This window comes from Cajanus cajan, chromosome 2 (assembly GCF_000230855.2).
Source record: "Cajanus cajan strain Asha chromosome 2, NIPB_CcT2T_4, whole genome shotgun sequence".
NCBI classification, from domain to species: domain Eukaryota; kingdom Viridiplantae; phylum Streptophyta; class Magnoliopsida; order Fabales; family Fabaceae; genus Cajanus; species Cajanus cajan.
Window position 1 is genome coordinate 50,461,817 of NC_138518.1, and position 25,335 is coordinate 50,487,151.

Here is a 25,335-nt window from a genome sequence, read left to right on the forward strand (position 1 = left end):
TTTTAATTATATATATATATATATATATATATATATATATATATATATGTACCGTCTCGGTCGTGGGCCGACCTGATCTCCTTAACGGTGATAGGGCGTCAACAGCCCTATACTCGGTAATTACCCGACTAGGCAACCAGGCCCTAAAACCTCTCGCCTTATGGGTACTCGGAAATAAGGTGACCATGATTTCCTACTCGGCATTAACCCGATGTAGGGTTCAGTAAAAGCCTATTCGGTCATAGCCCGACTTGGCTTAGCGAGCTCGATTCCTCTTGCCTACCAGGGAACCACTCGGCACTTATCTCGTTGGATTTTCGGTATAGGCCCTGTCGGTCGGACCCCGACTAAGCTCGTTCCCGTTGATCTCGCATCATCGTGATAAGAACAGTTAGGGAAATCCCTTGATCCTCGGGGTCTAAGAGGCCCACGAACAACGCACCATAAAGCCTGAAACCCTAGAGTTGAGACGGCAGAACACACTTTTGAATGCTCTGGCTTTGAGGCACGACCTAGGAAAAAACCCTAGTCCACCCCTTGGCTGGAACATTTTGGCGCCCACCGTGGGGCTACGGTGAAAATCTTCCTACGCCCCGAGTCTTACGAAAAAACCTACACTTTACCATGGCGAGAGGCGGCAACAACAACAACAACTCGCAACCCCCTACCATGGAGGAGATGATGGCCATGATCAATGGCTTAAGGGAGGACAATGCACGATCCAGGGAGAGAGAGGAGGCCATTCAACGCGAAAATGAGGAGATAAGGAGAAGAGCCGACGAGCTGCAGGCCAGAATAGCGGCCAGTACTAGGACTGTTGAGGAGGACGTCATGCTGGAGGTCCCTAGGGACTTTCGACCATTCTCGGAGGCCATAGAGGCCGAGATGATCCCTAGGGATCATCGGATACCGCAGATCGAGCCTTTCGATGGAACGCAAGATCCCAGTCAGCACTTGACGGACTTCCGGGCTCAAATGTTAATCTGTGGAGGGAGCATGGAAGTCCGTTGCAAGTTGTTCATGGGCACTCTCAAGAAGGCGGCGCTCGACTGGTTTAGCGGTCTCCCGAATCGGGCGATCACCGATTTTGATGTTTTCAGCCGGCTCTTCATGGCGCAATTCGCTGCTAACAAAAAGAAGCCGACGATCACATCGGATTTGTTCGACCTCAAACAGCAACGCGAGGAATCTCTGAAAGATTTCCTGCAAAGATTTAATGAGGTCGCTTTGAGGATAGCATCATTGGACGAGAAGATGGCGGTTATCGCATTCCAGAAAGGTCTGAGGTCTGGGGCTTTCGACATTGCACTCGAAAGAGCGAACTGTCAAACGATGTCGGAGGTAAGGGCTTTTGCTTTGAGCCACATCAAGACAGAGGAAAACTAGATTGTTAAAAGGGCGGCTGAGAACCGAGAAGCAGGAGGCAGCAATAAAGAGGGAAACAAACATCTCCGACCTCGGCCAGACTGGAGTAAGCGGCGCGACCGGTACAGTGCGAAGGAGGGCAATTACCGACAGGCCGATCATGGTGGTCGGTCAAGAGGCGAGTGGATGCGGAAGAAGAGAAGTTCACTCCACTCACTGTTCCCAGGAGACAGATACTCCACGATGTTAATAGTGCCTCGCTGTTTGAGTTCCCAGCGGTGACGGAGCGTCAGTTGGGCCCTTTCAAAACCGCGTGGTGTGAGTTTCACAGGACTCACGGGCACACAACTGAAAATTGTTTCGTTCTGGGAAGGCAGATAGAGCGGTAGATCAAGGAGGGACGACTGAAGGAGTTCGTAGCGAAAAAGCAGGAGGGAAGCTCGTCGGATAGGCGACCCAGGCGTACGCAAGATGACACCGGGAGGGATAGGCGTAAAGAGAGAACTCCTCCTGGAGACGTGCCAGTAAAATCGTCGGAAGCCCATCAGCAACCAATCCATGGGGATTTCAACACCGTAGCGGGGGGCTTCGCGGGCGGGGGAATTACCTCTGCTGCACGAAAGAGGTACACTCGGTCAGTGCTCACCTTATCGGAGTTCCGGCGACCTACTCAGCCAGTGATTTCGTTCTCGGACTCAGATTATGAGGGAGTGGCCCCTCATGAGGACGACCCCGTCATCGTATCGGCGATCGTCATGGGGTACAACGTGAAGCGTGTATTGATTGACCAGGGAAGCTCCACTGACATTTTATTTTGGGAAACTTTCGAGGGGATGAAGATACCTAACGACCGACTAATCCCTTATGCAGGAACTTTAGTGGGTTTTGCAGGAGACCAGGTCATCGTAAGGGGATATGCCGATCTGGAAACAACCTTTGGCCAGGGCGTTCAGATGAAGACGGTGGTTGTTCGGTATCTGGTGGTCAACGCGCAGTCATCCTATAGTATACTGATCGGCAGGCCGACCCTGAACAAGCTAGGAGTGGTGGTGTCTACTTCCCATCTGAAGGTGAAGTATCCGTTGCCGAATGGTACTGTGGGCACTCTCCGAGTGGACCAGGAGGTGGCTCGGAAATGCTATGGCGACAGTTTGAAGGCACGAAGACGACTGTATACGGCACATGTGGAGCAGGAGGTCCACTCCATCGACCTAGACCCCAGAGTGAGCCATTTTGATCGCCGACCAGCCCCTGCGGAAGACATTAAGGAGGTGACGTTGATGGAGGGAAAGAAGGTGAAGGTTGGTACATCCATCAGTCAGGAGGATGCCGAGAAATTGGTTGAAGTGTTAAAGGCGAACGTGTCAGCATTCGCGTGGCACGTCAAAGATATGCCAGGAGTGGACCCCGATTTCATGTGCCACAAGCTAGCCATCGATCCACGCGCAAAGCCCGTCATCCAAAAGAGGAGGAAGTTTGGTGAGGACAAGCGCAAAGCCATTGCTGAAGAAACCGATAAGTTGGTAACAGCAGGATTCGTCCGAGAAATACAATACCCGACTTGGCTTGCAAATGTTGTGATGGTACGAAAAAGCAGCGAAAAATGGAGAATGTGCACAGATTTCACCAATCTAAATAAGGCGTGCCCGAAGGATTCATACCCCCTACCGAATATAGACTGCCTTGTCGATGGTGCGTCGGGATACGAGTTGCTAAGTTTTATGGATGCGTATTCTGGTTACAATCAGATCCGAATGCACCCAGCCGACGAGGATAAAACTGCGTTCATTGCTGACCAGGCCAACTATTGCTATAAGGTAATGCCTTTTGGATTGAAAAATGCAGGGGCAACGTATCAACGTCTGATGGACAAGGTGCTGGTGGATCAGTTGGGTAGGAACGTGGAGGCCTACGTGGACGACATGGTGGTAAAGTCAATGAGTTTGGATCGGCATATAAACGACCTGAGGGAATTGTTCGATACCATAGGAAAATACCAGCTTAAGTTGAACCCCGAGAAATGTTCCTTTGGAGTCCAAGCGGGAAAATTCCTGGGTTTTTTGCTAACTCATCGCGGCATCGAGGCAAATCCTGACAAATGCTCGGCGATCATTAACATGAGGAGTCCTTCCACGATAAAGGAGGTGCAGCAGCTCACGGGAAGGATGGCTTCCTTATCACGTTTCCTTTCCAAGTCAGTCGATAAGGCGTTGCCGCTTTTCCAATGCTTAAAGAAGAACGACCGATTCTTCTGGGCAAACGAATGTGAGGAAGCCTTCTTAGAACTCAAGAAGTCGCTAGCATCGCCGCCGATACTGACGAAGTCGAAACTGAACCTTCCCTTATTGGTTTACATATCGGCATCCGACCGAGCAGTCAGTGCAGTGTTGGTCCAAGAGCAGGAAGGCACCCAGGTACCGGTATACTTCGTGAGTCGAGTCCTACAAGGAGCAGAAACGAGGTATCAAAAGATTGAGAAATTGGCACTTGCGATATTGGTGACTGCGCGGAGGCTAAGGCACTACTTCCAGAGCTATGAAGTGATTGTGCGTACGGACCATCCGATTAGACAAGTGCTATAGAAGCCAGACCTAGCGGGAAGAATGATGAAGTGGTCTATAGAACTATCGGAGCATTCAATTAAATATGAGCCGAGAGGAGCAATCAAAGCTCAAGCGCTAGCTGATTTTGTGATGGAGCTGACCGCGCCCGCCGATGAGGGAGAGGTCGGAGAAATGCAGTGGATCTTGTCAGTAGATGGAGCATCGAATTTTGTTGGAGCAGTCGTTGCGCTTTGAATTTCGAGCAAGTAACAATCAGGCCGAGTATGAGGCATTGTTGGCTGGTATGGCATTGGCAAAGGAAATGGGGGCGACAAGTTTGTCAGCACGAAGCGACTCTCAATTGATCACGGGGCAAGTAGCAGACACTTTCCAAGCGAAGGACCCTCAACTGGCTAAGTACTTGGAAAAAGTTAAGTTTCTATCGGAGAATTTTCGAGAGTTCACGCTTAACCACGTTCCGCGAGAGCAGAACTCGAGAGCCGATTTCCTTTCCAAGTTGGCTAGCACGAAGAAGCCGGGAGCCACTCGATCGGTCATCCAGGAAACCTTAGCACAGCCTAGTATTAATGAGCCTCAAGGGAGTGTTCTTTTCATCCAAGAAGAGCTCGATTTGTGGATGGGACCGTACATTGCATACCTAAGTCGGGGAGAATTGCCAGAGGACAAGAGAGAGGCTTCGCTGATACAGAGGGAGTCGGCCAGGTTCGTGGTCATTAACGAAAGACTGTACCGAAGAGGATTCAGCTCTCCCCTGTTAAAGTGTTTGACTATGTCTCAAGCACAACGGGTGATGGACGAGATACATGGTGGAATGTGTGGGAGTCACATTGGAGGATGAGCATTGGTGTACAAAGTGGCGAGGGCAGGCTACTTCTGGCCGAGTCTGAGGAATGATTGCGTCAACTGGGTTCAGAAATGTGATGGATGTCAAAGGCATGCAACCTTGCGTCACTCCCCGGCTGAACGACTTCACTCAATTCTGTCTCCTTGTGATGGAGCTAAGTTGAAGAAGATTGATGAACTTCAACTCCTCCATGCTTGGACCGAATGTTCTTGAGGTTAATCCTTTGGAGAAGCTTGAATCTCCATGAAAGAAGCTTCCATGGAGGAGAAGCCTTGAAGAGATGGTTCGGCCACTTCTAGTTAGGGTAGAAGATTGAGGAACCAAAACAAAGGTTGAAGAACCTTTGAGGGAAACCTAGAGTGGAGGTGCTCACGGTTTTGGTGACTCTTGTTTGAGAGAGAAAATTCAGAGTTTATTTCTCAAATATGACAAAAGTGAGTACAAGTGTAGGAAAATCAAATATATAGGGAATAGTAGCTTGTAGGAGAAGTTATCCTTAACCATGGTTCATTAAGAACCATGGTAGGATTAACTTAAACTCCTACGGTTTAGCTAGCTTCTAGGAGAAGCTAAACCTTGACCATGGTTCTTTTAGGAACCAAGGTAAGGTTAAGCTAACCTTGCTTGAGTTTAGAAGCTTGCAAGACAAGCTTCAAACTCAAGCAAGAATGCTTGAAAAAATTCGGCCAAGGAGAAAGAAGTAAGCTAGGCGGCCCATGGTTCAAATTGCTCCTTGATTTAATTTGAAATTCTTTGATTTGGTTTAGTTAGGTTCATCATATGATGATGAAACCTAGCTAAATCAAATCTATGAAAAATTAGGAGCAAAATGAGTCCAATATGTAAAATTTTGCCTAGGCCCAACTCTGGCCCAATTTCTAAGCACACTCCCTAACTTTGCTAAATGTCACCCCCTTTTTCCTACTGAAAAAATAAAGAATGAGTGTGTCAACTAGGGAGGTTAAATGGAGTTAAACTCTCCAAGTAACCTACCTCAAAATCAATATACAAACACTAGAAAAAGCTAGTAAAGTGCCTCACAAATACAAAGGCAAAAATAACCTATACACAAGACTATGTATAAACTGTACAATATAAACAAGTAGAACTAAGGCCTTCTCTTCATGATAGAGCATTCCAAGTGAAGATTATCTTGGGCCTGACAAGCCCATTAGTCTTCTCTAGATCCAGCTCTTCCTGTATCCTCCTAGCCATAGCTCTGGTCACTGGGCCCTTGGCCCATGGTCTATCATCCCCTCCTTCTTGAGAAGGATTTGTCCTCAAATCTGTAGGTTCATCTTCTTCACCATAGCCTGTAAAAGGAATAAGATCACTCACATTAAAAGTGTTACTCACTCCATAATCACTGGGAAGATCTAACCTATAAGCATTATCATTTATTCTTTGGAGGACTTGGAAGGGACCATCTCCTCTTGGGTTGAGTTTAGACTTCCTTTGAGAAGGAAATCTTTCCTTTCTCAAATGAAGCCAAACCCAATCCCCTTCCTCAAAAATGAGGGCTTTCTTTCCCTTGCTTCTATCTAAAGCAGTTCTCTCATTTTGTTGTTGTATTTGAGTTTTAACCTTCTCATGCAATTTCTTAACAAATTCAGCCCTCGATACCCCTTCTTTATGAAAATAATGAGAAGAATCTGGTAGGGGTATTAGGTCTAAAGGAGTAAGAGGGTTAAAACCATATACAACCTCAAAAGGTGAGATTTTGGTAGTCTTATGGACTACCCTGTTGTAAGCAAATTCAATGTGGGGCAAGTACTCATCCCAAGATTTATGGTTACCCTTAAGGACTGCCCTTAACATTGTAGATAGGGATCTATTAACTACTTCCGTTTGCCCATCAGTTTGTGGGTGACAAGTAGTAGAGAAAAGTAATTTTGTTCCTAGCCTACTCCAAAGAGTTTTCCAGAAATGACTAAGGAACTTAGTATCCCTATCTGAGACAATAGTTTTGGGTAGACCATGAAGTCTAACCACTTCCTTGAAGAAGAGTCTTGCTATGTTGCTTGCATCATCTATTTTGTGGCAGGGTATAAAGTGGGCCATTTTACTAAATCTGTCCACTACCACAAAAATAGAATCCATGCCTCTCTGGGTCTTGGGCAAGCCCAAAATAAAATCCATACTGATATCAACCCATGGAGAGTTAGCAACAGGCAAGGGTGTATAGATGCCATGAGGCATTACTTTAGACTTTGCTTGTAAACAAGCTATACATCTAGAGCAAAATCTCTCAACATCCCTTCTCATATGGGGCCAAAAGAATTTTTCTTTTAGAAAACTTAGAGTCTTTTCAACTCCAAAGTGCCCCATGAGACCACCCTCATGACTTTCTTGAACAAGGAGTTTTCTTATAGATCCTTGGGGTATACAAATTCTTCCCTCTTTATATAAGTACCCCTCAGAAATATAGAAACCTCCTTGAGGCTTTGCTAAGCATTGGGTATAATTTTCTTTGAATTCGAGATCATTAGTATACAATTCCTTAATGTGATTAAATCCCAAGATTTGAGATCCAAGGGAGATTAACAAAGTGTATCTCCTAGAAAGGGCATCAGCCACAACATTATTTTTCCCTTTCTTGTATTTAATCACATATGGAAATTGTTCTAAGAACTCTACCCACTTAGCATGCCTTTTGTTTAGCTTGCCTTGGCCCCTCAAATATTTAAGTGACTCATGGTCACTATGAATGACAAATTCTTTGGGAATAAGGTAGTGTTCCCAAGTTTGAAGGGCCCTAACTAAAGCATAAAGCTCCTTGTCATAGGTAGGGTAGTTAAGAGAGGCACCTTTGAGTTTTTCACTGAAATATGCAATAGGGTGCCCACCCTGTAACAAAACCGCACCTATGCCAACTCCAGAAGCATCACATTCTAACTCAAAAGTTTTTGAAAAATCTGGGAGAGCTAGAAGTGGTGCATGAGTAAGCTTATGCTTTAAAGTTATGAAGGCATTTTCTTGTTTCTCTCCCCATATAAATTCCACATTTTTCTTGACTAAATCATTTAATGGGGAGGCAAGTGTGGAGAAATTAGGAACAAACCTCCTATAGAAGCTTGCCAAACCATGGAAGCTCCTAATATCTCCAACACTTTTAGGAGTGGGCCATTCTTGGATGGCCTTGATTTTCTCGGGGTCCACATGAACCCCTTTTTTACTAATTATAAACCCTAGAAAAACTACACTATCTACACAAAAGGTACATTTTTCTAAATTTCCAAAAAGTTGATTTTTCCTAAGAATATCAAAAACTTGCCTTAAGTGTCCTATATGATCACTTAGACTCCTACTGTATATGAGAATATCATCAAAATAAACTACTACAAATCTACCTATACAATCCCTAAGGACATGATTCATGAGACGCATGAATGTACTAGGAGCATTGGTGAGCCCAAAAGGCATCACTAACCATTCATATAATCCAAACTTGGTCTTGAAAGCGGTTTTCCATTCATCTCCTTCTTTGATTCTAATTTGATTGTATCCGCTTTTAAGATCAACTTTAGAAAATATAATGGCTCCATGAAGCTCATCTAACATGTCTCCAAGTAACCTACCTCAAAATCAATATACAAACACTAGAAAAAGCTAGTAAAGTGCCTCACAAATACAAAGGCAAAAATAACCTATACACAAGACTATGTATAAACTGTACAATATAAACAAGTAGAACTAAGGCCTTCTCTTCATGATAGAGCATTCCAAGTGAAGATTATCTTGAGCCTGACAAGCCCATTAGTCTTCTCTAGATCCAGCTCTTCCTGTATCCTCCTAGCCATAGCTCTGGTCACTGGGCCCTTGGCCCATGGTCTATCACCCTGGCCATTCAACAAATGGGGCATCGACATCCTCGGTCCGTTCCCGATAGCCGTGAGACAGTTAAAATTCTTGATAGTGGCCGTGGACTATTTCAGCAAGTGGATCGAAGCGGAGCCGGTGGCGACCATTTCAGCAGAGAAGGTAAAGACGTTCTTGTGGAAAAATGTTGTATGCAGATACGGTGTTCCTCAGGTGCTGGTATCGGATAACGGAACGCAATTTGCAAGTTCGAGAGTCCGCGAGTTCTGCCGGGGGATTGGAATCCGAATGACGTTCACCTCTGTTGAGCATCCCCAATCTAATGGTCAGGCGGAGTCGGCTAACAAGATAATTCTAGCAGGGCTAAAAAAGCGTGTCCAAGACTCAGGCGCTTCTTGGGCGGAGGAGCTTCCCCGGTTACTATGGTCGTACCACACAACAGTGCATTCCTCGACAAGAGAAAAAGCAAGGATAAATCAAGTGGCAGCCCATAGAAGAGCAGCTTTTAAGTACAACACGAAGGTTGTTCCGAGAGACTTTGTGGTGGGAGATCTCGTTTTGAAGCGCGCTCAGGCGGCGCAAATGAGGAACAAGCTGTTAGCCAAGTGGGTCGGTCCTTACAAAGTTGATGATGTTGTCGGCAAAGGAGCATACCGACTGAGGACCTTGGACGGAGGAATAATACCGAGGACGTGGAACGCGGCGAATTTGCATTTTTATTATAGCTAATCTCTTTGTATTAGGTGCACTCTTTTCCTAACTCAGTATTTTGTCCTCATAAAAATGTGAGGGGTTTTTGCTGAGAAGGTTTTTAACGAGGCACCACATCTCAATCCTTAACAAATGTCTTCTCATTCATAGTTTTCATGACTTTTAACATTTGCTATTTTGAAGATAAAACTCGTGATTGTCGGTAAAAGTCCGGCTGGGCGAGTATAAATAACTCGAAGAAACTCGTGATTGTCGGCGAAAGTCTGGCTGGGCGAGTATAAACAACTCTTAAAACTCGTGATTGTCGGCGAAAGTCCGGCTGGGCGAGTATAAACAACTCTTAAAACTCGTGATTGTCGGCGAAAGTCCGGCTGGGCGAGTATAAACAACTCTTAAAACTCGTGATTGTCGGCGAAAGTCCGCCTGGGCGAGTATAAACAACTCTTAAAACTCGTGATTGTCGGCGAAAGTCCGGTTGGGCGAGTATAAACAACTCTTAAAACTCGTGATTATCGGCGAAAGTCCGGCTGGGCGAGTATAAACAACTCTTAAAACTCGTGATTGTCGGCAAAGGTCCGACTGGGCGAGTATAAACAACTCTTAAAACTCGTGATTGTCGGCAAAGGTCCGACTGGGCGAGTATCAATAACTCTTAAAACTCGTAATTGTCGGCAAAAGTCCGATTGGGCGAGTAGATGATTGGATAATTCATTTCTAACTTGGAGAAAATTTGGCATTTTCTAGGCGGTATGTGGACGACTAGATGATTCGATAATTCATTTTTAACTTAGAAAATGTTTTGGCATCTTTCTCGTCGGTATGTGGACGACTAGGTGCTTTGAGATCCACTTATAACTTAGAAAATTTTTTGGCATCTCCCCTAATTAGGGAAACCAAATTATTTCATTTTTAACTCGGAATGTGGGCGATTCCTGTTCCTTATTTTAACAAAAACTTCTAGTTAATCATTTCAATTCGGAATTTAGGCGATCACTCAACGCAAACGTGTCAAGACTTTTTCAAATCGGCAAATGGGCGATTATGTGGTTAAATCCAACGGAAGTATTTTCCAGTTCTTGATTCGGCTTTTGGGCGATCACTCAACGCAAACGTCTTAAAATTATTTCAGATCGGCATTTGGGCGATTATGTGGTTAAATCCAACGGAAGTATTTTTCAGTTATTAATTCGGCTTTTGGGCGATCACTCAACGCAAACGTATCAAAATTATTTCAAATCGGAATTTGGGCGATTATGTGGTTAAATCCAACGGAAGTATATTTCAGTTATTGATTCGGCTTTTAGGCGATCACTCAACGCAAACGTATCAAAATTATTTCAAATCGGCGTTTGCTTACGTGGTTAAATCCAACGGAAATATTTTCCAGTTATTGATTCGGCTGTTGGGCGATCATTCAACGCAAATGCATCTTAGAATTATTTATCTACCTATTTGACCCCGTATTGAAGCAGTCACTTTATTCATCGAGTTCAATTTTTAACTTAGCAATTTCTTCACTTCAACTTTAAACTCGGTTTTTGGCCGAAGAGCTGTATAAATGTTCCTTGTTAACTTATAAATATTCTTGTCTGAGTTTGAGCTCCTACCAAAGGGTAATTACTCAAACCAAAGTTCCACTCACCAGCATAAGCAAGTTTCTTAGCGTCATTTCAGAAGTCGGAATCGCGGGGATTTGTTTGCAAACTATGGATAGTTAATTTAGAAATTTCCCATTTGGTTAGATTCGGAGTTTAAGCGACTCATCTTAGTCCAAGAAGATTATCTTTAACTTAGAACATTTTACATACCACTAAAGCACTCGGAATTTGAACGAGTCATATTTGCCTAACTTAGAACATTTTATAGTCGTTAAAACACAAGAAAAAGTATCACACATCCAAAACATCAAAATTCAATACAAAGAAAACCTAGAATATTAGAGGCACGCATAAGTTTCCACGAAAAAGGGTTAATGTAAAGCAGGTTCAATCATCTTCTGGGGGATCTATTAGTTCCCCATCCATAATTTCCTTGAAGTAGCCGAGCCCACTAAGGTCTATATCGGCATGGAGAAACTTCACTTGACTTGTGGCGGCATCGAAACCTTCAACGAACTTCTTCAGAGAGTCCATCTTGGCCGCTTGAAGGTCGTTCTGAAGCTTCTCCACTTCAATTTTCATCATGGACAAATCACTCTCGAAGACGCTAGCAGCATCAACCGACTTATCCCGAGATAGGCGCGTCTCGTCCAACTCTTTCTCCAACACCACTTTCTCGGCAGCCCAAGCTTTCTTCTCTTCCTCAAAGGCACGACGACCTTCCAGCAGTTTGTCTCGCTTGTTGGATATCCACTTGAAGTCAGCCCTGCTTTTACTCAAGCTGTCCTCCAAAGAAGAGAGTTTTTTCCCCTGCACCTTGGAGTCCCTCACTAGCCCCCGAATTTTGTCTTCATTGACAAGTGAGAGAACCGAAAGACGGTTGGTTAGTGACTCAATTCCCTTTGCAATTGAGAAAGCACTCATCTTTTCTAAGTCGCCACGGTCTCCCTCAAGCAGATCCGTTCCGCGAATATGGGCACTGTGATTAAATTTTTCATCCCAGAAAGAGGCCACGCCACTACGCTCGTGACCATGATCCACTGGATCCCAATTTTCGCCGAGGCAAGCACTAATAGTCCTTTCAACGGATTGGACCTCGGTATCGCCCTTGTCAATCTCGGTGGCTACCACTGTCTCCAAGTTCACCATCGAGACGGACTTCTCGCCCTCGCGCCGACGCTTGTGTGAGGATTCGCCAACACCCCTCGCCACAGTCACAGGTTTTTCAGTCTCCACAACCTTCTCGGTCGCTGATTCCCCGACCCTGGCAACTTGGGAAGCTTGCTGCTGTTTCCAGAGCTTGGCCAATTCCCGATTGCTCATACTCGCCATCCTATCTGCACGATGACCAAGTAAACATTACGTTATAACGAAAAATAAAGCATCACAAAGAAACAATAAGGTACAAAAGGGGCGATCGGCGAGAAACCGATTACCTATATATATTCTCAATTCATTGGGCCTACTTTCTAAATCTAAGAGTTTGGCGGTGTTGAAAATCGTTTTCAATTCCTCAAGTTTCCTAACATCCTCTTGGTCCTTCTCAGGAACCTTGTCAGGACTTAACCCACCACAGGGCTTAGTTTTCTCGTTCCAATACAAGGGATACCCTTTAAGTAAGCCCTCGTTGCCAGGCGTACAACGAACTCGGAAATAGGATTTCTTGAAGTCCTTATAGGACGACTGAAAAAGGGTTAAAATTCCCCGACCCGATACCCCATGGATGGACACCCAACCACTGCGTTTATTGATACGACTTTCAAAAAAATAAAAAAACTTTTCCACAGTCAGGATTAGCCCGAGACCCCCACACAAAACCTCAAAAGCTCGGATGAACGCCCAACTATTAGGGTGTAATTGAGTAGGTGCCACATTCAAGGCGCTCAGGACCCCTTTTTGGAAATCGGAAAGTGGCCACCTAACCCTAAGCTTAGAAATTAGAGTCGCATAGCAAAACGTAAAATGCTCAATGCCGTCACCCCTAATACACACAGGCTCCCCATCCACACAAGGCTCACAAACAAGCACATTATCACCCTCAATACATACCACATGCTCTCTACAAAAACTATCCATTTCAGCCCACGAATTCATTAGAGATGAGCAACGAAGCACATCATCCTTAACCCACTTATACGTGTCTCCATAACTTATAGCCTCCATGGTATAAACAAACTTGAACTACAAGGGGAAACTAAAAGGTCCTCTATAATCAAGAAAGGCCAAATGGGGGTTAGATAGGCGTACCTAAAGACACAAAAACGACCCTTTCTCACTCAACAAATGTCACCAACACGCCGTACACCACCGCGCACCACCGTAGTTCCAAAACGGAGCAGAGGTCCTCACCGGAGAAGAGAACGCATGTAGAAAGAAAAGCAAAGGAATTACAAAAGAGGAAGGCTACCCCTATTTATAAGAGTCCAAAGGTCGCGCGTGGAGTTAGGAAACCCAAGGGTCGCAGCGCGTGTGGAACGTTGCAACCCTTAACCCAAGGGACAAAAAAGGGGGGGGGTGCACACCATTAACTTTAGCAACACGTTTGGCCACGTGGCACAGTCATTATTCGCACCCCTGCAACGCCGATTTTGCAATAAATACATGTCCTTTCTCGAGTAAGGTGAAGAGACACCCCCTTTCAGGCTTTGGGAAATTGCGGTCTCGCGTGATGAGGTGGAGTATCGCAGTGTACCGCCCAGGTCGCCATCCGACCTGGTTTTCCACTCGGCAAATACACAACCAGGTTGCCAGGCCTTAAGCCCTATCGCCTTATAGGCTCAGGGCAGGAAGGCAAGTGTGCCGTCTCGGTCGTGGGCCGACACATATTCTCGGACTATGATCGATGCCGTTAAGAGGTATACTCGGTTTAGCCTTATCGCCTTACAGGCTCAAGGCTGGAAGGCAAGTGTACCGTCTCGGTCGTAGACCGATACATATTCTCGGCCTATGTCCGATGCCGTTAAGATGTACACTCGGTTTAGCCTTCTCGCCTCACAGGCTCAAGGCTGGAAGGCAAGTGTACCGTCTCGGTCGTGGGCCGACCTGATCTCCTTAACGGTGATAGGGCGTCAACAGCCCTATACACGGTAATTACCCGACTAGGCAACCAGGCCCAAAAACCTCTCGCCTTATGGGTACTCGGAAATAAGGTGACCATGATTTCCTACTCGGCATTAACCCGATGTAGGGTTCAGTAAAAGCCTATTCGGTCATAGCCCGACTTGGCTTAGCGAGCTCGATTCCTCTTGCCTACCAGGGAACCACTCGGCACTTATCTCGTTGGATTTTCGGTATAGGCCCTGTCGGTCAGACCCCGACTAAGCTCGTTCCCGTTGATCTCGCATCATCGTGATAAGAACAGTTAGGGAAATCCCTTGATCCTCGGGGTCTAAGAGGCCCACGAACAACGCACCATAAAGCCTGAAACCCTAGAGTTGAGACGGCAGAACACACTTTTGAATGCTCTAGCTTTGAGGCACGACCTAGGAAAAAATCCTAGTCCACCCCTTGGCCGGAACAATATACCTACTATAGTATACAAATCTTGATATTGTGAGTATATAGTTTTAAGAAGTAATTGCAATTTCATTGTTTATAATTATGATTTGTAAGTATGATAAGCTTGACATGCGTTTCACCTCTTGATATTAATAATTAACTCTTGATATTATAATAATTTGAAGGTAAAAGCCCCCACACATAACTAGAGACCAAACATAATGTAAAAGCAAAATTAAAATGTATAAAATAGATCGATTTATATATATTCTAGAAGAGAGAGAGAGAGAGAAATTGCCTAACAAATGGCAATTGAAAAGGGAAAAAAACCAATTAAAGGTGAGGATTAAATACTACTATTTGTCTTGTATCCTTCAATGAAACCCATATATTTAAATGTGTACAAGTGGAACTAATACGCACCTTTTCTCTGTTTTCGTCCTAATCTCCCTCTTCATCGCATCTCTTCTTCCATTTCATTTATTTCGTATTTTATCCCTCCTTTTCAGTTATCTTTTTAAAATTTGAAAAGTATTTTTAACTTATTTACATTATGCTTTGTTTGAGAAAGAGAGAAATATAAAAGAAAAAAGAAAAATAGAAAAAAATGGACAAAAAAGACAATGAGTAAAAAATAGGTATAGATTGTTAACATATTTAGATTGACAAAAGTGAAAGAGAAATAGTAAAAAGTAAATAAATAAATAAATAAAAACTAGGAAATAGTATATTTTATTTAACGGGGTTACACAATTTTTATAATTTTATTCCAAAAACACATTTTTTTGTATGATGGGTCCATCAATTTTAATTTTTTGACTCTTCTCTGACTTCTCTATTTTATCAAACAACTAAAAAGATTATTATTTTTATTACATTTCTTTCTCATATACTTTTATATTTTCTCAAAATTCCTAGAAACAATATGTAAAAGACTTGATTGAATATCACAAAAATAAATTATAATAAAAAAAGTCTTACAAAGATCTTTTTAAGTAACATGAGTGTGATTCTTGTGTTTATGAAAAGGAGTTTGTTGAAAAAACAATTTATTTCAATAATTTCTAATTTGTTCCCTAGTTTGAAACTATTAGAGAAATTGTATACTATAAAATATGAACACCAAAATATATTCTCGTTTTTGGTTCTTCAATAGTATGACTAAATAATGATTACAGTGAGATGAATTTTAAGATAGACCATTATCACATGTGGTCTACCATGCATCATAGATAGTGACCCTTTAATTGATATGAATTCCATGTTATTAATTATGCTGCACTCTCTGCACTATAATATTACCTGGTAGTCATCATTATCTTATAATTACATGTTATTCATGTTTTATGATTATTATTTTAATTTTTTTTGTTGTGGTAACATTGTCTAATATTATTTGTTTGGAAAAATATTCCCTATATTATTTTATGATTTCTTCTAAATTATTGTATTATGAATTTTTATTCAATAACATGAATATATTTATTAAATATGAAAGGAAAACAATTATTTTAATTTTTTTTAAAGATATTCAATAGGGAAACATTTTAAAATTGAAGATTTTATCGTTATAAATGAACTTGGTTTAGTTTAAGAATAATTTTTGGTAACCATATCTAATTGTTTGCAGCAGAAATTAATTCCAAGATTCATCATAGTTGTTTTTTTTTTTTTTTTTTTTGAGAGGAACAAAGATTCATCATAGTTGATCGATATATAACTGAGTTTTTTAAGCATTTTAACAAGTGCTCGATCTTTTAGGTGTACATAAAGAAGAAAAAAAATTATTAGAAGAGACAAGTCACTTTGATTATTTTTACAGCTCGTAAAGAATTAATCTTACTTGAATAGGAGTTGTCTCTAATAAGAAGGTCACCTTTAAGAGACGAGAACTATCAGAAAGCAACAAAAATGGAGTTACCTACTCACCTTACCTTTAGTTTTCTTATGTGTAACATCTTCCAAGTTTCTAATGTTTGTAAAATTGTAAAGTGATTACTCCATTTTTATTTATATGTATCATATTTTGAAAATGGTAGAATTTAAGAAAATCATTGTTTATTCATGTAAATTTCTTAAATTTTGATTTATACTATTGTTCCTTGAAAAATATTAGATTTATGGTTAAAACATGCATTTTAGTCGTCACAAAATACGCAACTTTTGATTTTAATTCACGTTAAAATAATTTTTTTATTTTGTATTTTTTAAATATTGGAAAAAAATTCAAGTCCCACATCGACTAAAAATTAGGCAATTAAATAATATATAAGTGGAAAACAACTCTTACCTTACAAGCTGGTTTTGTAGGGTTAAGTTAAGTTAAATCCATTATTCTAAGATGGTATCAAAGCTATCCTCCATTTTTAAAAATGGACCACCCATCATTCATTGATACATCCCGCCATTAAAAAAGGGTCACTTCTGTTATGTGATTTTTTTTAATTATTTATTTTTTTTATTAAAATGTTAACCAATCATTTCAGACGTTATTCATAATTATTAGTAATATTATGTTAGTACATGATACTTTAACTTTTCTTTTTATAGTTTTTAAAATAAATATTATTTATCTATCTTAAAATAATTGTAAGAGACTATAAATAGTAACTTTAGATTTTAGGAAGAAGAAAAATCAAATAACCAAAATTTATTTATTTTACAAGGACTAAAATTAAATAATGTTTACAAATTTTAAAAGGGTTAAAAAAAATATATTTTACGATACCAAAATCAATACTTATTCATTTTATATAGATTAAAAATATACATATTTTAATCTCATCTTTATTAGCAAATCACTTGTGTATTGTTTTATTTCTCTTTTACATTATGCTATTTAAGATTTAAATCGTAGCTAGGATATTAAAATGAGTTTAAATTAACACGAGTGATTCAATTTGCACAATTCAACTCATATAACTTATCAATTCAATTAATGAAGGGATTGAATATAATTAAATTGAGTCATCAAATTAGTCTTTTGTAGATTTTTTTTTTGTAGATTGTTTAGTTAGATGTTATTTTATTAAACATGATATAATTTTTGAAATAATATGCCTTTCACGTTATTTCCTTGCTTTATTCTTGGTTTATTCAACTCATGATGATAGTTCCTAAAAAATGTATTAAGACTATTTATTACGATTATATTTATATAAATTATGAGTAAATTTTTATAACTAAGACTATTATCTTATTTTGTTTAAGTTATTCATAATTATTTATTTATTTAGTGAAATAAATTACGAGTAATTTTTTTTTTATAACTTTTTTTCTTTTGATTATTTTTTAACAAATTTGTTGAGTCAACTAAAACCAACCACAACTTGAGTTGAAATTTTCAATGAGTTCTACTCGACACAATCCACTTTTTTTTTTTTGACAAGTTAATGCCTGAGTTGGGTTGAATTAGATTCCTACACTTTAATTAATAGTTAATAGTCAGAGTAAAATAAATAATTTAATATATATCATTAATAAAAAAAATAATAGTTAGTATTTTACGTAATATTAATTTTATTTTCCCATCAATAACAAAGTCTACGTCAGTAATCCTTATTCATTTTTCACATCATTGGATAATTATTTTAAAAAAAATCATTCGATAATTGGTAGTTCTTTTTTTAGTTTGAGAGGTCCCAACCTCACGTTTATTTGAAAGTTACTATTTGTTGCTTAATGGAACATCCGAATGTGAGTTTGTGAACGTGTATACCAAGGAAATTAGTGTTCTTTTAAATAAAAATTTCAATGTTAAACCTCCATTGTTCCAATGACTCTTATTTTATTTTCTATTTCACTTTGGTCACTATTTAATTATAGGAGAATAAAAGTTTGTTTGAATAAATTTATTTATTAGAATTTGTAAAAAAAAATAATAAGAAAAAATGAATTTTTTTTAAATTTAAAAATAACTTATACATAAATTAGATTGTATAAATTTTTTCATATTAGCTTCTTCAAAATATTTTCTTATAACTTAATTTAACTTAGAAAAAAAATCTATTTTTATTTTTTATTGTTCCTCTAACAATATTTATATATAAATTTATGTAAACATGCTCTAATTTTGTTATTTTGGACTCTATAGAAGCTTATCATCAAAAGCAAGCTCTAATATTGTTATTTTGGAGATGTATCTAATTCTTTGACAAACTGTGCGCTCCCACATGCATAATATGTCTCTTGTACTAAGAAATTGTTTACCAATTATATTTAAAATTTATATAAGTAAATACTTTTAAACATATAAGTAATATTTAAGATTCAAGATAAATAATTTATATTGATAAAAAAATATAATTTATAAATAAACATGATAATAAAAAAAATTCGAACACATAAAAAATTTTAAAAAATTCCTAGAGTCGAATTATAATCCTTGAATATTTTTCCATAAAATAATAATTAGTATTTAATATATAAAATAAAACATTAAATTATATAAAAGAAATTAAAAATTCATAAAACGTTCCTCTAAAAAAAAAACCCAAAATTTTTTTTTACAAATATTGAGATTAATAAGTACATCTTGTTTGAGAATTTAGTCTTATTCAAAATGTTTTTGTGTGAATTAAATTTATCAAACTTACATATGAGGGCTAAACGACCACTGTAGCGCATTTTTTAAAACTTATTATCAAAATAAGGTTGTTTTGAAACAATTTACACCTTTGGGGCTCTTTTATTGGGTATCGCTATGGGCCATAGCGACACCCATGACACGTGGATTTTTTTTTTTTTTTTTTAAGGCTTGATTGGGCTGGAACAGTGTCGCTATAGGCTTGCCCAGTACGCCAAAGTGGCGCTGTGAGCCACAACGCTACATAATTTTTTTTTTTCGTTTTTAAATTATTTATTACATTATTTTTTAGTAGGCGCTGTGGTCCAGTACGCCTGAGTGGCGCTATGGCTCACAGCGCCCAAATTTTTATTTTTTATTTTTTCATTTTTCAATTATTTTTAAAATTATTTTCTTAACAGGCGCTGTGGCCCAGTACACTTGAGTGGCGCTGTGGCTCACAGCGCCCCATTTTTTTATATTTTTTTTCGTTTTTCAATTATTTTTTACATTAAATAAAATTAAAACAGAATTAAATTAAATTAAATAAATTAAAAATTTAAATAAACTTATTTTCTAATTAAATAAAATTAAAACAGAATTAAATTAAATAAATTAAAAAATTTAAATAAACTTTTTTTCTAATTAAATAAAATTAAAACAGAATTAAATTAAATAAATTAAAAATTTAAATAAACTTATTTTTTAATTAAATAAAATTAAAACAGAATTAAAATAAATAAATTTAATATTTAAGCAGAAATAAATTAAACGTATTTCAAATATAAATCAATTTTTTTTAATTAACATAAATAACACAGAATTAAATTAAATCAATTTAGAATTTATATAAATTTAATGACACAGAAATAAATTAAATCATTTATAAATTTGTAATTATTTATTATTTTAATAAACATAAATTACACATAAATAAATTATATCAATTTATAATTTCAATATAATTATTTACGAAAAAATTTAAATTAACCAGAATTAAATTACAGCTATTTCAAATATAAATAAAATATTTTTTTAATTAACATAAATAACACAGAATTAAATGAAATCATTTTAAAATTTATATAAATTTATTTTTTTAATAATTATAAATTACATACAAAAAGTTTTTAACTGCAATGCCACGTGTCAGCGTCTCATTGGCCAAGCACGCGGTGAATTTATTACGCGCCAAGTGAGGCGCTATGAGTTGCAACGCCTCAAATTAGCTGTGGACACGTGTCAGCCTCTGTGTGGTCATGCAGGCGGTCAATTAATGAGGCGCCATGAGTTGCAACCCTCAAATTAGCTGTGGACACGTGTCAGCCTCTGTGTGGTCACGCAGGCGGTCAATTAATGAGGCGCTATGAGTTGCAACGCCTCAAATTAGCTGTGGACACGTGTCAGCCTGTGTGTGGTCACGCTCTAGGCCATAGCGCCTCAAATTTATATATATTTTTTTTTGTTTTTAATTTTTTTTCACATTATATTACCTCTTTTTAAAAGTTATAATTTTTCAAAAATTTTAATTCCCTTTTATTTTTTATCAGACATTTTTTTATAAATTTTTTTTCATATTTTATATTTATAAAATATAATATATATACTTTACAAAAACACCACGTGAGGCGCTGTGAGCCCAACCGTCTCAGAGGCGCCCTAGGCCACAACGCCTCATTTTTTAAATTTTTTTTTCATTTTTAAATTTATTTCACATTATATTACTTCATTTTTTAACTTTATATTTTTAAAAATTTCTATTGTTTTTTCTTTTTTATCAGAAATTTTTAAAAAAATTAATTTTCATTTTTTGTATTTATAAAATATTAAATATGGTATAAATATCAGACCACTTGAGGCGCTGTGAGCCCAAACGCCTTGGAGGCGCCCTAGGCCACAGCGCCTCATTTTTTAATTTTTTTTTTGTTTTTAAATTTATTTCAGATTATTTTAAGCCGACTTGAGGCGCTTTAGCCTATAAGGCCTCTATAAAAGTCTCCACCAGCTACAGCGACTCATTTAATATGGCGTTCATGGCTTATATTGAAACCCAAATTTGTCACGTATCATGGATGTCGCTGTGGCCCATAACGACACCCAGTAAAACAACCCCAAAGGTGTAAAATGTTTCAAAACAGCCTCATTGTGGTAATAAGTTTCTAAAACTACACTACAATGGTCGTTTAGCCTACATATGAGAGGATTCTTCTTAATTGGAACAGTGATAGCCGAGAGGAGCAGAAAAAAGAGAATCTAATGTGAAATCAGATATATGTTTTAGAATAGCCATTAATGCCAACAGTGGGTATTAGGGAAAAGGGAGCAAGAGAGGGAAACTTTGAATTTTTTTAAAGAATAAGAATATCCTGGTTTTGATTTGAATTTGAAGATGAAATTCCCACATCTCACAGGAATTATATATACCCTATGATAATAAGTTTTATGCAATGCAATGATTATTGCATAACGAAAAGCTGGAATTGCTCAGGCACATTGCTCGCTGCTTCTGTGTATGAAAAAGTACCTCTTCGTCTCTGCCTTACGACCCATTCCACATCATGAAATTCACGCGCATCAGGGAATCTCAATCCATGTGCTGCCCTAACCCACTGCTAGTACGGAACAACCACGTTCTCTCCACGCAACATACCACCACAATTTTAAATAATAAGAGAGAAGAAGCTGATGTCACACACAATTTAAGTTTTTATTTTATAATAAACAGTTTTAGAAACATACTTTTAAAAAAAAAATGTTATTTACACTGCAATTTATAGACATTAATTAATTACTGACCATATATTTATACGTTATTAACCGGAATACCTATTTTGGTGAGAATATATACAACAAACGAAAACGACGACCCAATAATCAGGTAACTCGCCACTAGTCATCCCAAACTCGCCGAGACATCACTATCGCTTATGTTATGGAGCAGTAGCAGGACCACGCACGCCACCTCATGAGCCACGATGCAATTTTCCAACCAGTGAATAAAACATATAGATTTCAAAAAAATATATAATTAAATGTTTCGGAATTTGAATTTACCCACCAACAGGCAGTGCTATAACTGATGTACGTAATTTATTTAATAATGTGAGAAGCGAGAAAGAGGTAAGTGCAGAAATAGCAATGCTCTCTGTAGTAGTCTAGTTTTACTCTCTGCGATCTGTACCAATTTTGTTGTACTTGTGAAAGTGGCATGAATTTGGTTCCAAAACTGGAAGACTCTTCTCACATGGGGTAAAAGGTAAATAAGATCAGCTTTACAATCCCCTCAAACATGTCTACAATGTGACTCACACACACACCCATTCACTATAATTAGACAAACCGTCACCTCCTCCTTCTACATTTTCACCGCTTCATAATATTCTTCACTGTGTTATTTTCTCCCCTTTTGATATGAATAATTTCTTATATGAAGTACAAAAGACCTGACCACCCACACGCAGAAAAAACATCCAAGTTTTCGCAGAAAGTTTCGGGACAAAAGGCAAAGTTTTTCCATTGTTAAAAAAAAGGAAAAAGACAAATCAGCATTAAAAAAAATAAAGCAATGAAAAGACAAGAAAGATAAAGACAGATAAAGACGGGTAAATTAACGTCATGGGAAAGGGAAAAAGAAGATGAAGGAAAAGCAAAGATAAAGAAAAAAGAGAAGATAACAGTCACTGACTTCGCTGTACCCTTCAAAGTTAGAAACAGAGAAACAGACACGAATTTCGGGGGGGAAGCACAATTAAAGAGAGAAAAATGAGACTGCAATTTTGTTATAGCCTTATAGGAATCGTTTGTGCTACAGTCATCACCACCAACGGAATTTACAGAATAAATTCCGCACAGGACTAGCTTCTCCGTATAACTATAAAACCCGTACACAAATAACAAAGGGATCGATCAAGCTGAGACTGAATCCCCTTTAATTCACCTTCCTTAACCACAGAAGAAAATGAAACAAACTATACACCAAACAAAAGCGTTCTCCTAGCATGAAAGACACAAAATCAAAGTAAAATCAAGTGCCTAAAGTAAATTAACGTAAGAATAATGTCAGCAAGTGCCATTTTTAACCGTCTTTGGTCTTCCTTCAAGGTTGGTTGGTCACTTTTATGGCTTCAATTTAACCCACTCGTATCGTCCTTCCAACGGCACGTCCTTCACAATATCATAATTATACCTGCACATTAACAAGGAATATTTTATAATACGCAACTATTTTTCATTTTTCATTTTTCATTTTTCATTTTTCACATTTGAAATGGAAATGCATTATTATATATCTTACTTGTCTGAGAAGCGTTTCTGAATGTCTTTCTCGGCGGCGGCGAAGAATTCTTCGAGCTCCGATTCCGTAGGCATTTTCTGCGGCGTTGATAGAGCGCTGCGAGATTTGGCTTTGGTCTGCATCGTTAGCTTCTTCTCCGCGGAATCCACCTCTTGCGAATTCGTAACTCGAAGCTCGCTCGAGAGACTCATCTCTCTCCTGCAAGAACGCAAGCAATGTTTCGGTTAATTTTTCGCAATGTGTGCATGTATGTATGATGATGATGATGGTGCGTATTATATATGCGCGCATTATTGATACATGAATGTCAGAGAGTTACAGAATTAGTTTTTTGAACGGAAGAAATATAATCATGATGACTTGCACATACGATACGATACTCACACGCCTTTTATTTATTTTGAATTCAAACAAACCGAATCATTGAAAATTTGAAACGATTGGAAGCACTTTTTCTTTTTTGAATTTAAAATATCGCCAATAGCATATAATTTAATTTATTTATTTCGAAACCTCATTTGTTGTTGTTCACCGCAGTTGCACGTCGACGTTTCAGCTTGCGCGCTCTCCACCTGAAAATGCGTTACATTACACATTAATGAGAACTGAGAAGCAGTTAAGCAGAGGCAAAACGCAAGTTCAATTAAATCGCTTGGCTCACATTAATTAATTAAATTAAATAATATTATGACAATCACCTCTAGATCTGAGAAGTTGATGATTCGGTTTTGATCGAAGGATCCGTTGCTGGAGCAGCAAGACGCCGGAGATTCGCCGGAGAAGCGTTCCTCCGTGGAGGTTGTGTGGTTACTGAAACTCTTGAGTTGAAGGAAGGAAGCGGTGACGGTGTTGGTGTTGGTGTTGGTGTTGATGGCGATTTTTCTTCTCTTTGGTGAAGTTGCGGAAGCTTCCATGGGCAATGCAGTTCGAGCTCTAGTCTTCAGCTGAGCCATCTCCATTATCGGTATGTATGCGATGAATCTGAATTTGATAGCGGTGGTGACAGGCGAATGGAGGAGTGACACGTGGCGGGAGGTGAGGGAAACGGGAATTGAGGTCACGGTTGGGACTTGGGAGGGAGAGTGAAGGAGAATGATGGGGGTTTGGAACCAAGAAAGAATCATATCATATCATATGTAAGTTGTTTTGGATGGCGGAGAATTCTGTTTCGCGAGTGAAGATTGGAGAGAGAATTGGTCTCGGCCAAAATAATTGTGTTCCGACTCAAATTACATTTATATCCTTCGCTGCTTTATTGTTATTATTCATTTTCGTTTTTTTGTTTTTCTACTCACTCTTGGGATATTCTTTTTCTGATATTTTATACCAACATATTCACTTCTTTTATTCACAACATTTTTTCACGATTTTTGTTTCACAACCTAAGGGGAAGAAGAAACTCAGGAATCAAGTGAAAGGTACACTTCTATTTTTATTCTTTTTTATCTTATCTATCACATTAATTCTTATTTTCATCTCCCACTTTTTTTTTCCTAGCTATTTCTTTCATAATTGTATAAAAAGAAACATAAATAAAAATAGAATTTTTTTTTTGTATTTTAGTTTGGCTCCTTATATAATGATATATTCCCTTTTACTTTTTTTTTTGGGATTTAGCTTTTCTGATTTGGATTTTTCAAGATAAATCATCTCCCCTTTTTTTTTTTTTTTTTTTAATGAAGAATTGATGCCTGTAGTTATTAATGTATACGACTGATATCTGAAGGAACAATATAGAAATTTATAGGCATGTATTTAAGAAAAATTATATAGGAAACTAAACCTAAATGAGTGGAAGGTTAAACAAGGACAAAATTTAGTGTTACGATTTTTGAAATTGTATTGAAAGTGAGAGGATTTACAAATAATAAAATATATATAATGTACGAAATGATTTATAACCAAAACGAATTCTTAAGTAAATTATTCTACATTTTGTCATGATTTTGGTATTGTTTTTCATTTCGGGGGTTGGCTTTTCTTTTCTATACAGCTCATATTTCTTTTGTCGTGTCCGCTCTTCAATTGAAGACAAGGATTTTCCAAATGATAAAACAGAAACTTTAGACGGTTGGAGA

The 25,335-nt window shown here is 38.4% G+C and overlaps 1 protein-coding gene across 1 annotated transcript; it reads right to left on the minus strand.

Annotated features, from left to right (window-relative positions):
• Positions 1–22,711: 22,711 nt before the first annotated feature.
• Positions 22,712–24,465, minus strand: LOC109818608 (cyclin-dependent kinase inhibitor 7). Its single transcript, XM_020384127.3, has 4 exons — positions 23,956–24,465; positions 23,771–23,829; positions 23,258–23,455; positions 22,712–23,149 (listed from the first exon to the last, which is right to left on the minus strand). The coding sequence occupies exons 1-4, from the start codon at positions 24,379–24,381 to the stop codon at positions 23,080–23,082; spliced, it is 753 nt and encodes a 250-aa protein (XP_020239716.1). The 5' UTR covers positions 24,382–24,465; the 3' UTR covers positions 22,712–23,079.
• Between the last annotated feature and the right edge of the window lie 870 nt (positions 24,466–25,335).

Bases quoted from the DNA above. Each gene is read 5' to 3' on its own strand.
- LOC109818608 (XM_020384127.3), bottom strand. From the start codon at position 24,381: ATGATTCTTTCTTGGTTCCAAACCCCCATCATTCTCCTTCACTCTCCC. The intron at 23,830-23,955 runs GTGATTGTCATA...ACGCATTTTCAG, and splicing joins TCAACTTCTCAGATCTAGAG to GTGGAGAGCGCGCAAGCTGA. The intron at 23,456-23,770 runs GTTTCGAAATAA...GCGTTCTTGCAG, and splicing joins GGTGAACAACAACAAATGAG to GAGAGAGATGAGTCTCTCGA.